This window comes from Schistocerca piceifrons, chromosome 3 (assembly GCF_021461385.2).
Source record: "Schistocerca piceifrons isolate TAMUIC-IGC-003096 chromosome 3, iqSchPice1.1, whole genome shotgun sequence".
Classification (NCBI taxonomy): domain Eukaryota; kingdom Metazoa; phylum Arthropoda; class Insecta; order Orthoptera; family Acrididae; genus Schistocerca; species Schistocerca piceifrons.
Window position 1 is genome coordinate 749,532,718 of NC_060140.1, and position 14,839 is coordinate 749,547,556.

At 42.1% G+C, this 14,839-nt stretch overlaps 1 protein-coding gene across 1 annotated transcript in view; it reads left to right on the top strand.

Moving 5' to 3' along the window:
- The window catches only part of LOC124789603 (fidgetin-like protein 1), a 196,166-nt gene that overhangs the window by 148,775 nt on the left and 32,552 nt on the right, over window positions 1-14,839 (top strand). The window contains exon 10 of the mRNA XM_047257012.1: window positions 6,005-6,133. Within this exon, the coding sequence (XP_047112968.1) occupies window positions 6,005-6,133 (129 nt within the window). The remainder of the gene's footprint in view (window positions 1-6,004; window positions 6,134-14,839) is intronic.

Consider the following 14,839-nt stretch of genomic DNA (forward strand, 5'->3'; position numbering starts at 1 on the left):
TACGGAATCAACTTGAGATCCCCTGTCGATAGCGGCCATTACTTCGTGCGAATAAAGAGCTAGCTGCGTTGCACAAGAACGATGTTTTCTGAAACCATGCTGATTACGTATCAATAGATCGTTCCCTTCGAGGTGCTTCATAATGTTTGAATACAGTATATGCTCCAAAACCCTACTGCAAACCGACGTCAATGATATAGGTCTGTAGTTAGATGGATTACTCCTACTACCCTTCTTAAACACTGGTGCGACCCGTGCAATTTTCCAATCTGTAGGTACAGATGCATCGGTGAGCGAGCGGTTGTATATGATTCCTAAGTAGGGAGCTATTGTATCAGCGTAATCTGAAAGGAACCTAATCGGTGTACAATCTGGACCTGAAGACTCGCCCGTATCAAGCAATTTGAGTTGCTTCGCAACCCCTAAGGTATCTACTTCTAAGAAACTCATGCTAGCAGCTGTTCGTGTTTCAAATTCTGGAATATTCCATTCATCTTCCCTGGTGAAGAAATTTCGGAAAACTGCGTTCAATAACTCCGCTTTAGTAGCACAGTCGTCGGTAACAGTACCATCGGCACTGCGCAGCGAAGGTATTGACTGCGTCTTGCCACTTGTGTACTTTACTTACAACCTGAATTTCTTCAGATTTTCTACAAAATTTCGAGACAATGTTTCGTTGTGGAACCTATTAAAGGCATCTCGCATTGAAGTCGATGCCAAATTTCACGTGTCTGTAAATTTTAGCCAATCTTTGGGATGTAATTGCTGTTGCTACTATATCTTTGAATTTGAGCCACATCTCGTCTACATTTGCATAGTCAGTTCGGAAGGAATGGAGATTGTCTCTTAGGAATGCTTCTAGTGACACTTTATCCACTTTTTTAAATAAAATTATTTTGCGTTTGTTTCTGGTGGATTTGGAAGAAACGGTATTGAGCCTAGCAACAACGACCTTGCAAGAGACAATCTCCATTCCTTCCGAACTGACTATGCAAATGTAGACGAGATGTGATTCAAATTCAAAGATATAGTAGCAACAGCAATTGAGAGATTCATACCTCATAAATTGGTAAGAGATGGAACTGATCCCGCCGTGGTACACAAAACAGGTCCGAACGCTGTTGCAGAGGCAACGGAAAAAGCATGCGAAGTTCAGAAGAACGCGAAATCCCAAAGATTGGCTAAAATTTACAGACGCGCGAAATTTGGCTCGGAATTCAGTGCGAGATGCCTTTAATAGGTTCCACAACGAAACATTGTCTCGAAATTTGGTAGAAAATCTGAAGAAATTCTGGTTGTATGTAAAGTACGCAAGTGGCAAGACGCAGTCAATACCTTCGCTGCGCAGTGCCGATGGTACTGTTACCGACGACTGTGCCGCTAAAGCGGAGTTATTGAACACAGTTTTCCGAAATTCTTTCACCAGGGAAGACAAATGGAATATTCCAAAATTTGAAACACGAACAGCTGCTAGTATGAGTTTCTTAGAAGTAGATACCTTAGGGGTTGCGAAGCAACTCAAATCGCTTGATACAGGCAAGTCTTCAGGTCCAGATTGTATACCGATTAGGTTCCTTGCAGATTACGCTGATACAATAGCTCCCTACGTAGCAGTCATATACAACCGCTCGCCCACCGATAGATCTGTACCTACAGATTGGAAAATTGCGCAGGTCGCACCAGTGTTTAAGAAGTGTAGTAGGAGTAATCCGTCTAACTACAGACCTATATCATTTACGTCGGTTTACAGTAGGGTGTTGGAGCATATACTGTATTCAAACATTATGAATCACCTCGAAAGGAATGATCTATTGATATGTAATCAGCATGGTTTCAGGAAACATTGTTCTTGTGCAACGCAGCTAGCTCTTTATTCGCACAAAGTAATGGCCGCTATTGACAGGGGATCTCAAGTTGAGTCCATATTTCTAGATTTCCGGAAAGCTTTTGACACTGTTCCTCACAAGCGACTTCTAATCAAGCTGCGGGCCTATGGGGTATTGTCTCAGTTGTGCGACTGGATTCGTGATTTGCTGTCAGGAAGATCGCAGTTCGTAACAATAGACAGCAATCATCGAGTAAAACTGAAGTGAAATCAGGTGTTCCCCAGGGAAGCGTCCTGGGACCTCTGCAGTTCCTGATCTATATAAATGACCTGGGTGACAATCTGAGCAGTTCTCTTAGGTTGTTTGCAGATGATGCTGTAATTTACTGTCTGGTAAGGTCATCCGAAGACCAGTATCAGTTGCAAAGCGATGCAGAAAAGATTGCTGTATGGTGTGGCAGGTGGCAGTTGACGCTAAATAACAAAAAGTGTGAGGTGATCCACATGAGTTCCAAAAGAAATCCGTTGGAATTCGATTACTCGATAAATAGTACAATTCTCAAGGCTGTCAATTCAGCTGAGTTCCTGGGTGTTAAAATTATGAACAACTTCAGTTGGAAAGACCACATAGATAATATTTTGGGGAAGGCGAGCCAAAGGTTGCGTTTCATTGGCAGGACACTTAGAAGATGCAACAAGTCCACTAAAGAGACAGCTTACACTACACTCGTTCATCCTCTGTTAGAATATTGCTGCGTGGTGTGGGATCCTTACCAGGTGGGATTGACGGAGGGCATCGAAAGGGTGCAAAAAAGGGCAGCTCGTTTTGTATTATCATGTAATAGGGGAGAGAGTGTGGCAGATATGATACGCGAATTGGGATGGAAGTCATTACAGCAAAAACGTTTTTCTTCGCGGCGGGATCTATTTATGAAATTTCAGTCACCAACTTTCTCTTCCGAATGCGAAAATATTTTGTTGAGCCCAACCTACATAGGTAAGAATGATCATAAAAATAAAATAAGAGAAATCAGAGCTCGAACAGAAAGGTTTAGGTGTTCATTTTTCCCGCGCGCTCTTCGGGAGTGGAATGGTAGAGAGATAGTATGATTGTGGTTCGATGAACCCTCTGCCAAGCATTTAAATGTGAATTGCAGAGTAATGATGTAGATGTAGATGTGATCACTAATCCCTGTATCAGTCATGATGCTCTCTATTAGCTCTGGATTGTTTGTGGCTAAGAGGTCAAGTGTGTTTTCGCAACCATTTACAATTCGCGTGGGTTCGTGGACTAACTGCTCGAAATAATTTTCGGAGAAAGCATTTAGGACAATCTCAGAAGATGTTTTCTGCCTATCACCGGTTTTGAACAAGTATTTTTGCCAACATATCGAGGGAAGGTTGAAGTCCCCACCAACTATAACCGTATGAGTGGGGTATTTATTTGTTACGAGATCAAATTTTCTCTGAACTGTTCAGCAACTATATCATCAGAGTCTGGAGGTCAGTAGAAGGAGCCAATTATTAACTTAGTTCGGCTGTTAAGTATAACCTCCACCCATAACAATTCGCACGGAGTATCTACTTCGACTTCACCACAAGATAAACCACTACTGACAGAGACAAACACTCCACCACCAATTCTGCCTAATCTATCTTTCCTGAACACCATCTGAGACTTCGGAAAAATTTCTGCAGAACTTATTTCAGGCTTTAGCCAGCTTTCTGTACCTATAATGATTTCAGCTTCTGTGCTTTCTGTTAGCGCTTGAAGCTCAGGGACTTTCCCAGCACAGCTACAACAATTTACAACTACAATTCTGACTGTTCCTTGATCCAAGCACGTCCTGTATTTGCCATGCACCCTTTGAGCTTGCAGCCCACCCCATACTTTCCCGAGGCCTTCTAACCTAAAAAACCGCTCAGTCCACGCTACACAGCCCCCGCTACCCGTGTAGCCGCCAGCTGAGTGTAGTGAACTTCTGACCTATTCAGCAGAACCCGAAACCCCACTACCCTATAGCGCAAGTCAAGGAATCTGCAGCCAACACGTTCGCAAAACCGTCTGAGCCTCTGATTCAGACCCTCCACCCGGCTCTGCACCAAAGGTCCGCAGTCGGTTCTGTCAACGATGCTGCAGATGGTGAGCTCTGCCTTCATCTCGTAAGCAAGACCGGCAGCCTTCACCAAATCAGATAGCCGCTGGAATCCAGAGAGAATTTCGCCAGATCCAAAGTGACACACGTCATTAGTGCCGACATGTACCACCACCTGCAGCTGGCTGCACCCTGTGCTCTTCATGGCATCCGAAAGGACCCTTTCCACATTTGGAATGACTCCATCCGGAATGCACATGGAGTGCGCACTGGATTTCTTCCCCTCCGTAGCCGCCATATCCCTAAGGGGCCCCATTACGCACCTAACATTGGAGCTCCCAACTACCAATAAGCCTACCCTCTGCGATTGCCCGGACCTTGAAGGCTGAGAATCATCCTCTGAAACAGGGCAGACAGCTGCATCTGTCTCAGCCAGAGACAGTACCTGAAACCTGTTTGTCAGACGCACCGGGGAGGCTTTCTGATCAGCCTCCGGGGACGTCTTTCGCTGCCTGCCACGCCTTGGAATGGCCTCCAAATCAACCACAGGCGAGGACTCAGCCCCACTGTGAGCAGCAACCAGGGCAACCACAGCGGCAGACCATTCTGGGGACAGACGGGACGAGGTTGACATCCCCGTGATACTCAAGTCCGGCTCCCCACAGTGGTGCCCATTGGCAACAGCCTCAAGCTGCGCGACCGAAGTCAGCACTGCCTGCAGCTGTGAGCGAAGGGATGCCAACTGAGCCCTCATCCAAACACAGCAATCACAGTCCCTTTCCATTCTAATCGATGTTGAACAACAGTTACTGAAACGTGAGTCCGTGCCTAGATAACGCAAGGGAAACACGCAAAGAATGTATGAACTAACCTGTACAAATGCCTAACGACTGCGCTACCATCTGCCTGAATTTACAATTACAGTAACTAAAACTCGAAATTACACCTCCTATACGAAACTCGCATGCAATTTAAGTAATAATCTACAAAGTAAACACAGAAAAGAAGCTATATACGTATCTTCCTGTGCTGTCGATGTGCACCAACTGGGAGCTCAGTCATCTGTTACTTAAAATCGTCCGTTGACAGAGCGTCTCACATTCCCGATACACCTCACGGTGGGCACTTTCAACATTTGTTCGCGTTACACATTAGCAGCATTTGTGAAGTGAACTGCTATGTTTGTGTGTCACCTATAGCCGAGCAGCAGGTGATGTGGTAACACTGCAGTGGCAAGTGACAGGTGTCAAACATCAAGAAACTTTAATTGGATTGCAGTGTGTTTTAAATACTGTTGTAAAATTACAGGTATGCTCACTGTGCCATAACACAGAAGCTTATAGTAGTACTGGTGTGTTTATTGCCAATATGTCTTTGGTTATTTCATCAAATGTGAGTTGCAAATAAATATTTAACAACTCTATTTTAGAGAAGCAACATGCAAAAGCTAGGGAGGGTGTTTTTTTGTTTTTTTCAATCAGAGGACAGTGTGACTGTTATATAATTATATGAATTCCTTCTGCTACTTCACACCAAGCATTTACATAACTATACTAACTTCAAAGAACATTAATGTTCACTGGAAATTACTTACCGGAGTCCAGTTATTCTGATAAATTATAAGGGAAGTGGCTGATAAGGTATTATTTAGGCTTAAAGAAGGGGGGGGGGGGGATTCAAATTTGATGCCTGATTCTACTGACAACCTGTTAGACTTTGATAACATTGGTAACAGATTATAAAACTTCATTCTGAACACCAGATGTCCATTTGAAGCAACAGCATGAGGCACTTATGACAAATGACAGATTTCAGAGGCAACAAATGAGAGGCTTTTGATACAAAGACTATGTTGTTGTTCACATTTCATGGCGTCATTGTAAAATTTTGAGCAAGTATCTTCTTGCATAGATACATCTCTTTTCATAATTGTTTATTTGTTTGATCCCTCCTAAGTTTCATGTATCTTTAATCTCATGTCCTAACCTACAACTATATGTAATTTGTGACTGAATCCATGCAAGATGTAACTTATCACTCCTAAAGCAGAAAAAAAACCAATGTCAAAAATTAATTTTAACAGGATGGTGCTGCAACTGGAGAAGAAGATCGTATATTAGTTATAGGGGCAACAAATAGGCCTCAGGAACTGGACGAGGCAGCGCGCCGCAGACTTGTGAAACGTCTGTACATTCCGCTGCCCGAGTTTCAGGTAACCTCGATAGGTAACATTTGCTAAACTTACAGTATATTGAACTTCATTATGTGTTTCTATGTGCATGACTTACATTAGGGTGTCGTACACCACTGTAATTTTTCACAAATGATTCAAGGTAATGAATCCAGTTTTACAACAAATTTTAGTACCCAAGGGGACCAGTACTTAGCTCTTCAGTTAATATTCGTAACTTACTGAGTTGGGATATTGAAGCAAATGTTATTTCTTATTTACTGGAATTACCTCATTTACTATATTTAATGGTGTTAGAGAGCTTATCAAGAACAATGATATATCACATTATTGTAATGACACTGTGAGTTTCTGAAAAAAGAAAGAAATGTATCAAACTTGAGATTGTATATTGGTGATGCAGTGTAACTTTTGCATAAAGTAAAGTTGACTTTTATCTCTTCTATGTTGGTGGGTGAGGAGTGCTAAGGTCTGCCAACAAAATGTGCAAGTGCCAGAATAACAGTTTGTTATCAATATAAGAAACAGAACTCAAACACAGTGACCATGGATGAATGTCCACACTTCTAAATTACAAATAGAAATGTCACTCCTGGACATTGCCTGAGATGTGAGACATGCCTACACATTGAGTCCAGGTGTCGTAGTAAGCAGCAGAGCAGAAGGAGCTGAGGATGATGGATGGTAGACTACAACCTGCCACTTGGAGTGTGCCCTCAAGGACAATGGGCTTCTGGGACAATGGGTGTCGAAAGACATCGGAGACGATGGCGTGATGACAATGCTAAACAGGGGCAATGTGCAGCGAGGTGTGGCATCTGGTAGTGGCGGACCGCAGTCCAGCGTAGCAGTGGTGGAAAGTGCTCATGGCATGGGTGATAATTTTGATTGGTCAGCTGTTGGTGTGACCAGCATGAAGCCTAGAATGGTACTGGCTGAAGCACAGTTTGGCAGCAGCCTAAATACTCTGCAATGGAGGGACACCAGCGTGGTGCTGAATGAGCACCTGATGAAGCATAAGAATGTGGTGCCCAGACTACAGTGCTCTGACACGATAGGCACAGCTTGCTGCTTATTGGTGAGATTAGCACTGCCGAACACCATGTAGCTGTGTGAAGTTATGAGTGAAAACAGCGTGAGCCATGCAAGACTGCACTTGTAAATAGATCAATAAGTTTAGTTGATGTGAGCTGTTTACATAGGGCCTCCTGTGTAGAGGTGGCAGAGCTGCAGGGTCCCGCCAGCTTGAGGGCAAAGTACCTGCTGCCAGGAGTAAGCACCTTGGGGATGGAGAGCTGCCGACAGCATTGAGAGGTATCGGTGTCTGATGCTCCATCAGCAGTGGCTGGGCAGACTGTGCAGACACCAACAGGCTGTTGAGGCATCTAATATTGCCAAGAAAAGGCTGTATTGACTAGGAACGTCAGAAACCATAGACAGACAGGGTCAGCAGCATAGAGAAGGACCATCCAGTTGTGGGGGAAGGCGGGTATGCGACATGGCAGAGCACGGCACCATCCAAGGTTTGTGGCAAAATTTCACACGTGACAAAACCAAGTGTGACGGCAGAGAGGAACAACTTGCAATCATCACAGCCAAAGAATGGAGCAGCATGGAAGGAAAGGGAGAAGCCCCAGAGCATGTATGCAGATTAAGCCCAAGAGGCACAAAGAAGAAGATGCAGAATGAAGCCGAGAGTGCCTGAGGAATGGGCAACCTGACAGGGTCTGAGAGACTGGCTGCCAGTTCGGCTACAGTGGGGCAAGCCGCAGCGACAGCTTTAGTGGTGGGATCGGCCACAGGGCTGGCGGTGGTGAAGATTTGTGGCAGCAAAATGGGTGGCATTGATGCCGAGGCCAGTCACAGTAGGGCTGGTGGTGATCAGGCTGATGGCAGATGGATGAGCTTCAGCAATGACAGAGCTGGTCAAAATTGTGACAGCATTGACTGGGCCACCAACAGGAGGGCTGACAATGCAGGTAGTGCCTGCCACGGGTGGTGGTGGTGTGTAGAGAGGCATCCTGCATCTTTCTAAGTAAATACCAGGCTGGTTATCACATCCTGCCTCAAATACGTCTCATACAAACACTTTGAAAAATGTTTTCACAGTTGAACTTGCAAAGTACTTTTTTCTGGTTCCTTGAGGGAGGGGGGTTAGTTGTGTATTGGTCCTTTCAATAATTGGAAGTAATAGTAGTGAGGGCATCTCGCCAACACTTTCTAATTTTAAGTCAGGAATTCTGTATTCTTTATAATTTGAAGTCCCATATTTTTGTTATTCTCAGTACAGGCTCACACCACCTCTCATCTGTTTCTCCAACCTGCAGAGTGGGCGGGAAGTAACTAGATATTCAAATTGACACACAACTTTTATCTTCGCAGAATTACTTATTTGAAACTGAGACAGTACGTACTCTATTATATGCAAATATGATTGCATATGTCCATTACATTTCGATGTAGGCACCTGGGGCATCGACCAATCTCCTCCAATTACCTGGAATTGAATCCACAGCTTCCTGGAGGAAGTTGTCTGGGATGTTGGTAAGAACATTTCGAATCCCTGCTTCCAATTTGTCCAGTGTGTGATATTTCATTCAGTACGCCCCCTCTTTTTCCCAGCTCTCTGAAGGAAAGGAAAAAAAAGGAGTTAAGAGTATTTGCTCTGGACTTCTTGTATGCCATTCATGAGGTCCATGTCTCCCCAGGTGATGTCCTGGGAACTTATCATCTGACAAGTTCTACATGACATTTGAAAATTGAGACAGTGTGCCATCTTGCATGAAGATAATGTCATCAGTATTTTCCCATCCAGATAGCGTGGGGCAAACATAATCCTGAAGAATTTGAAGGTAGCAATCCATGTTCATTGTGTCATACATGAGATATGGGCTGATGAAATTTTCAGCTGTTATTCCACACCACTTGATCACTTTTGGACAAGAATGCATCTTCTCCACAGTAACTCCAGGATCCTGGCAATTGTGCTGATTGACAAAACTTCCTACATGGAATACGGCCTCATCGCTTCAGAGGATGTTGTGAAACAGTTGAGGCCAATCCTCCATGCTCCATTCTGCAATCACTGTTTTATGGTGTCAGCTCTGCACATAACGGGGTGTCCTTGATTGAAAGTTTAATTATATTTGAACACCTGTTGCATAGCGTGCCTTGTGAGTCCTTTCTCACGAACTACCTGGCATGTTGATTTCCCTAGGCTACGACTGAACATGTTCTGCACAATTGCCACATTTTCGGGACACCGAGACGTGGATGGATGACCTGTTTTGCTGCATCCTTTACCAAACCTGTGGTCATCAGCTTCATGTGACCATTCTTTATTGTCTCTGGGCGAATTGTGGCATTCCTTCTCTTTACTGTATACCACCATGTTTGCATAAGAACGATCAAATTCCACACATTGTACCGTGAAGCAATCTGTGCTCATTCTCTGAGTGTACTGCCTGTCGTGGCCACCGTCTGTACTAACTGGCATGGAAAAATCACTATCCTGTTTACTGTTCTGTATGTCTGTGCTATTTCCAATATTATTCCATTAATATTAAAAAAGTAACAGCCATTTAATGATACCTAGTTACTTTCTGCCCACTCTTCTGCATTCTGCTTTCATACTGTTTTGTAGTCAATCCTTGTTTCTCGAAACTGTGAAGTGCCACAAGTGCTAGAAGGAACGAGTGACTTTCAGTTAATGAAGAAAGCTTGTTACTGATGCTGTGGAGAGTGTAATTTCGAAAAAGAATTTACAAAACAGTTCGATATTTCACCATCTACATTCCACACAGATGAAAATTAACCTTTTTTAATTTTTTATATTTTTTTATTTATTTATTATTATTTTTTGAAATAAATGTCTTCCTGATCACTCCCTATCATTGAAAGATTGACTGTCGTGGAGGAAAACTGAACAAGGACAGAACAACTGTCCTAGCTTGGATCATGGACAGATCTCAGAAACTGAATCCAATTACAGTAGGGAAATCAGTGAATCCATTCTATTTCAAGGTATTAATATTGCTTTCCACAACTTGTGACACACGAATAAAAAATTATGGATGATGTCAGAATTGTTTAATGAATGACTGGCCTCAGTTAACAATGATGTGAAAAGGCAAAATGCAAAATTTTACTGTTTGGACGACAGCGTTGTATGTAACAGCCCATCATAAGTAATGTAAAACTGATTTTCTCCATTCAACATGACATCAACATTGGAAATATTGGAGTAGGGCATAATGCATTTTAAAACTCTCTACCATGGAAAAGTTATTTCAATTGTGCTGGATAACACTAAAAGGTGAGAAGGCGAGTGTATCAGTTTTGAATTGTATAATCACTAGTGATAAGGCCTGAAAAAGTATCAGCCCTACTGCTCTTTATAACTACTTCTGAAAGTGGGTTTTTAATTCAAAGAAGAAATGCAGAACAACCATCAGAGTCATGAGAATTAATGAACTGGATCCTTACATGTTCAGATTTGTAACTTCTACTCTGCTGAGATGATTTAATCTGTAATGGTTTCATTCATGTTGATGATGATATCGGTGTACTTGGTGTTCTAACTGATGCTGAACTGTTGACCTGTCAGGATGCGGTCAAGGAAGATACTGAAGAATAACGACCAACTCCAGTTGCATTGAGTGAGGCAAGGTCGTCTGTCCACAACCCTCACAATGATAATGATTGATAATTTCTTCTCAGCCTTCACCACCATTGAAAAGTCGTTGAACGATGCTTGATGGTAGTTGCTCTCTCAAAAGAAAATTGTCAACTATTTTTCAGAATGACATGTAACATTTTTATTGGTAAGCTTCCCACATACAGGATGGCCTGGAAATGGTGCGACAAACTACGAGTGGTCGTAGAGGGTGTGTTGTCTAGCAAATAGAGGATAGGAACCTGTTTCTGGAACCATCATCCAACAATACTACAGAGAATTGAAATAATGAGCGCTAGTGCCTGCCTCTAGGCCACCCTTTCAGCAGCAAATGTGACTTTGTATGCTGACAGCCCATAGGCGGAATACCTTGTAACGTTGCTTATTATTCATTGATCGCGACTGATTGCCAGGATTGCCAGTGAAGGATTGCCAGGATCGCTAGTGGAGAAGATGGAGCTAGCTGCTGCATGGACAGCCTTATCTCCTAAGAGTGCGATGGTCAGTTGCTTCATTGGATGACAGTTTTAGAGATGGGTTTTAATCTGCACTTTATTTTTCTCCTGTATTTAGCGGGTTGCAGGAGAAAAATAAACTGCGGAGGGAAACCTGTGTCATAAAGTGTCATACAACAAGGCAACAGACACACACATCAATAGGAGACACACACATCAATAGGAGACACACACATCAATAGGAGACACACACATCAATAGGAGACACACACATCAATAGGAGACACACACACCAATAGGAGACACACACATCAATAGGAGACACACACACCAATAGGAGACACACACACCAATAGGAGACACACACACCAATAGGAGACACACACACACCAATAGGAGACACACACACACACACACACACACACACACACACACACACCAATAGGAGACACACACACACACACACACACACACACACACCAATAGGAGACACACACACACACACACACACACACACACACACACACACACACACACCAATAGGAGACACACACACACACACACACACACACACCAATAGGAGACACACACACACACACACACACACACCAATAGGAGACACACACACACACACACACACACACACACACCAATAGGAGACACACACACACACACACACACACACACACACACACACACACACACACCAATAGGAGACACACACACACACACACACACACACACACACACACACACACACACACACACACACACACCAATAGGAGACACACACACACACACACACACACCAATAGGAGACACACACACACACACCAATAGGAGACACACACACACACACCAATAGGAGACACACACACACACCAATAGGAGACACACACACACACCAATAGGAGACACACACACACACCAATAGGAGACACACACACACACCAATAGGAGACACACACACACCAATAGGAGACAGGATCTAGCTATTGTCCACTGTTGATCACGGCAATCAGTTGCAATCACTGAATAATCAACAACATCGCGAGATGTTCCTTCTACAGGCTGTCAATGTACAAAAACACTTCTGTTGCCGAAGAGGAAGCCTAGCAGAAGGCACCGGTGTCTACAACTTCGACACTCTGTAACATCGTTGGATGACATTTCCAATCATGGGTTCGTACCTGTGATTTGTTGAAGACAGTCTTGACGACCCTTTGAAGTATGTCACAACATTTCTGGGACACTCTGTATGCTGTGTACATATACCTTATGTGTGTGTATGCACATTGTTAAAATAAAGATGAATGTAGACATTACATAATATGTATGTACTACACCTTACTTTCAGTCAGACTCTCATTTATTGGAGTTTCCTGTTGCCCTCTTAATTATGTGAACTCGCGGTAATTTGACGTTTTTCGTTGGTACCTTGAGTCACAAATTATCAGGAATCGACTGTACACCAAATGCAGGCAGAAAGTGTTCATGGATACCTTGATGAGAAGGGGGGTTAATTCTGCATGAAAGTTGGTCATATCAGTTCTGACCCAACATTGGCTGGATACAGAGCACCAAAAAGAAAGGATATGTCGATTCAGAGAAAAACAGCTGTTTATGTAGAATGTAGTTTATTCGTCTCATAACGTGCAGTTAAAAATCAAAGATTTTTGTACTGTAGACACATCAAATTACTTCTAAAAAAATAAGGTTATAATAATTAACATATTTAAGCAGGCATTTCTGAATTTTTAGACATGAACGATTTAATGAGAACATATGTAACACTTGTGGTAATTTTGCAGCTTGCAATACAATTTATACAGTGTATTAACAATTTATTATACAGTGCATAATCTTCATTGTTTCTTTTCTTTTCAAGTTGCCAAACTGTCCTGCATGAATTCTTCAGTTGAATAATAACATTTTTCCACTAGTGTATTAAATAACAATCCTTTTAGCGTGTCAAACTCCATTTGTTAAATAACAGATTTGTGTTATTTTATTTATTGTAAATTTTTAATCCCTTATACAATAGTGTTTGAGCATAAAGTTTTAAATTATGAGAGAGAAGTTTGAAACTGTGTCTGTGACGAGTACTGTAATTGTGGTTGAATTGAAAATTTTCAAGCAAGTTTTGATTTTTATATATGAAAATAAAATTTTGTAGATGTACAGAGAAGGAATAGTTAGTATTTTTAATTTTTTATATAAGGATCGACATGATGATCTTTTTTGGTCTAAACACGTTTCTTATGATTCTCTTTTGAAGTGTAAGTAATCTTCGGCAGTTCGTAGAGTTTCCCAGAAAATTATTTGGTATATGAGTTGTAGCTTCAAAGTAGATGTGGTAGACTGTCTTCCTGATGTCCATGAGTGTGGAGCAGATAAGACATTCATCGCATAAGCTAGACTGTTTGTTTGCTAAGAAGTCTGCATGTGCCTTCCAACTTATATTTTTGTCACAATTTAGACCTAGAAATTTCACATAACTTGCTTCAGTCATTTCCTGATCGCCGCACACTATTTTTATGGGAAATGCTGCTGATGATCTAGCACTGAACTGCATTAATTGTGATTTTTGTGACATTGAGTTTTAATCCATTTTGCTGAAACCATAATTCGAGGTTTCCCATTATATTCTCTACAGTATCATGATTTTTTATTTTTTTTTAACTGTCACTTTCAATTAAAACGGAGGTGTTACCTGCGAATAAAATGGAGTGAACATCAGTGCTTACAGATAAATAATTTTTGCACAGCAGAAAAAGATAAGGCCCTAAAATTGAGCCCTGTGGGACGCCTGCACAAATCTTTTTCCAGCCCGAGAATGATTTTTTTCCTTTTGGGTTTAGAATAACACTGTTTTCTTTCTAACAAATAAGACTTTAACCACTGTAATGCCCTGTCCATAATCCCATATCTCTCTAGCTTGTGAAGAAGTAGTAAGCGATTGACAGAGTCAAAAGCTTTGGTCAAATCACAAAAAATACCTATGACCCTTTTACCCATGTCTAAAGCGGAGACCTGCTTGGGGTAGCCGTGCAGTCTACAGCTCCTTGCCATGGTTCGTGCTGCTTCCACCCTTGGAGGTTCGAGTCCTCTCTTGGGCATGGGTGTGTGTGTGTATGTTGTCCTTAGCATAAGTTTAAGGTAGATTAAATAGTGTGTAAGCCTAGGAACCGATGACCTCAGCAGTTAGGTCCCATAGAACTTACCACAGAATTGCAATTTCAAAATCAGAGCTTATCTTTACAGTGAATTCCCTGATAACATTTATTGTAAATTTCCTCTTTTGAAATCCAAATTAATTTTTAACTATAACGTTATTCTCTATAAGAAAGTTTTCAAGATGTTTTACAAAGATCCTTTCTACCACCTTAGCAAAAACTGGCAGCAGGGAAATAGGGCACTAATTTCCCATGTCATCTGGTGAGCCTTTCTTGAACAGTGGTCTTATTTCAGCATATTTTAACACATCCGGGAAATATCCTTCCTCAAATGAGTGATTAATAATTTTAGCCAATGGATGAGAAATAATGTTATAAACAATCTTGACTACAGTGGTTGGAATTTCATTCCGCCTGGCTG